This window comes from Daktulosphaira vitifoliae, unplaced genomic scaffold, assembly GCF_025091365.1.
Source record: "Daktulosphaira vitifoliae isolate Bord-2020 unplaced genomic scaffold, ASM2509136v1 Scaffold_1, whole genome shotgun sequence".
NCBI classification, from domain to species: Eukaryota; Metazoa; Arthropoda; class Insecta; order Hemiptera; family Phylloxeridae; genus Daktulosphaira; species Daktulosphaira vitifoliae.
This window is the reverse complement of record NW_026099572.1, coordinates 81,242,274-81,244,941: the sequence shown is the minus strand read 5'-3', so window position 1 is coordinate 81,244,941 and position 2,668 is coordinate 81,242,274. Positions and strand designations below refer to the sequence as shown.

General features: G+C 22.4%; 1 protein-coding gene across 6 annotated transcripts in view; it reads left to right on the top strand.

Annotated features, from left to right (window-relative positions):
• Nucleotides 1-1,364: 1,364 nt before the first annotated feature.
• Nucleotides 1,365-2,668, top strand: part of LOC126895028 (uncharacterized) — a 14,064-nt gene continuing 12,760 nt past the window's right edge. For 4 of the 6 annotated variants that reach the window (XM_050666474.1, XM_050666476.1, XM_050666475.1 and 1 more), the window contains exon 1: nt 1,365-1,472. In XM_050666474.1, the coding sequence (XP_050522431.1) occupies nt 1,398-1,472 (75 nt within the window). In that variant the 5' untranslated portion in view covers nt 1,365-1,397. Of the gene's footprint in view, nt 1,473-1,590; nt 1,708-1,797; nt 2,123-2,668 lie in introns of those variants that run through there. The other 2 variants (XM_050666477.1, XM_050666478.1) reach the window with 2 other exon arrangements.

Sequence of the window (2,668 nt, the reverse complement as noted above, 5' to 3'; positions counted from 1 at the left end):
ATTAACATTCTTCACTACATCCATTCAATTTCTAAAAAAAAAAAAACTGAATATATCTCTCCCTCTCTTTCTCTTTTTTATGACAAAACATTATCTAATATCCCCAAGATAATAAAATATATATACTCCTTCTCTCTCTCTTTATTTTTCTTTGTATGACAAAAATGTTTTCCCTCTGTTGTGAACTGGCTTTTTGCTGCCTAATTGTAATTGTGTAATTTAATAGTATACAGGGTGATTTTTTTATCATAACCCACTCAATTACTTACAGAATAATAATAATTTAAAATTTATCGAAAACTTAGATAATTTTATTTCATTTGATATAAATTTTTTGAAAATTTGAACCTTAACTTGCTCAAAGGGGAAATTTAAAAAAGTAATTTTTGCAAACAAGTTAAGATTTTTCAATTTAATTTTTGAAAATTTTCCAGAAATATTAACACTTCTGTTTAATCTTAATTTAAAGATTATATTATAAACATTTCTACAAAAAAAAAAAAGAAATTCGAAATATAGATTTTCTTCTTAGTGAAAATGGCTACCGTATTATAAAAAAATGCTATTTTTGTATTAAAATTCTGGGTATTGTATTTTATTTTATTTTAAAATATCTTACTAGGGGACTTTCATGAATTTTATATAATTAAATTGACACAGAATAAAGTTCATGAGACATAAAAAATTTAACTTATTTAAATTTTTTGCTTTTTTAAAGTCGAAAAATTAACTTTTAAATTTGAATTAGCTTATATTGCTAATTTTATCATGCGACGAAAGCGACGAATAGTTGCCGAATCAGTAACACTTGTGTCTTTCACAAGGTTCTTTCATGAAGTTCGAATTCACCTGAAGTAATTAATATTTTGTATTTTTTCTCGTGTTAAAGAAATTTCTATCATGTTAATATTATTTTACTATGTGTTTTTTTTTGTGGTGTTTATATATATCATTGACTTGTTTTTAGATGATAAAAATTAATTAACTTAAACACATTAAGTTGATTAAATATAAAATACATTGCAGGTATATATAATAAACATAAATACAATTTATGCAAAATATGTAGTGGATCTAATAGTAGACAGACTGTTACAGAATTTGGGGTCCTAAGCTCAATGTAAACTTTGATAAATTGCGTCTTTCATAAAAAACAAAGAATAAGTTGTAAATATAACAATATAAACAATAGATTATCAAAGTTATTCAGCTTAGTTAAATTTTTATGATGATTAGATTGTACAAATGTCTACTCTAAATATTTATTTAAATATAATTTATTTTCTATTAATCTTAAAATAAATCATGTAAAACACATATACACAAAATTATAAAAAAGACCATTAAATTTATAAAATATCATCAAAATTTTTAAGTTCACTTTAAAATAGTTCGAAATGGTTAAAATATTTTCAGAAACCATCATACTTTTATGCGTTTGTAATTTGATTAATTTTACATTGTTAAAGGAGGTAATTACTGAAATTTATTATTGTTAATCATAAATTTTTATAAATTAATAAAATATTGTGTTATGTATTTATTATTATTAAAAGTTTCTTAAAAAATTCTTAATAAGATCGGTGGACTTAATTTTAAATAATGTCAAAGAAATATAAGAAATTATGGTAATATTAATGTATAAATCAACACAGTTGTCTACGATAAAATAATTCAAAGTGTAATAAAATAATAGAAGATGAGAAGGTATTAATTTTATCATGATGTGTATTTTTTTTTTAGCTTCAAAACGAAACTCATTTATTTTTGTTTTTTTTTATGTCTGTTGCCACTTTTTCTTATCTCTCACTGGACCGATTTCTTTCAACAATACGTCAAAGGATCACAAATCGTAACAAGTTAAAGATATTACCCCTAAACATTTTTAAAATTTCCCTTGTTCTAGAAGGAATACACTGACATTCATGAATATTATATAATCTAATTGACATAGAAAAAAGTTCATAAGATATGAAATTAAACTTATAAAAAATTGTTTTACTTTTTAAAAGTCGAAAAAGTAATTTTTAAATTTAAATTAGCTTAAATTTCTAATTTTATTATGCGTCAAAAGCGACGAAGAGTTGCCAAATTAGTAACACTTGTGTCTTTCACACTTCAGGTACGAGTTTTGAATTCGCCTGTGACTTTTAATATTTTGCATTTTTTTTTTTAGTTAGAAAAAAATTTTGAAATCATTTTATTTTTACCTCGTTTAGATTCAATAACTTCAATAAATATAAAAAGTTTCCATCACTGTAGTCTCCCCTCGTGATAAGAAATTTTTTATTCATATTAATATTTTTTTAGTATTATTTTAATATTATTTTAGTATATCTTTTTTTTTTGTGGCTACTATTTATTTTCCCAACCCTCACTTGGCCAATTTTTTCAACAATACACCAAATGATTACAATATGTATTTAGTTAAAGATATTACCCTCAAAAATTCAAAAAAAAATTCCTCATTCAAATAAAAAGAAGCTTAACTAGCTTTTTCCATATAAACAATTAAAATCATTCATTCCTAATATTCTTAAAATATTTATTGTCGAATTAGATTGATATGATAAAAGTATTCAACTACAATAGTAAATAATTTTACTTTGTAATTTAATAATTTTTTAACTCTATTTTTGTGTGCTACTACCATTCTATAATATTCCAA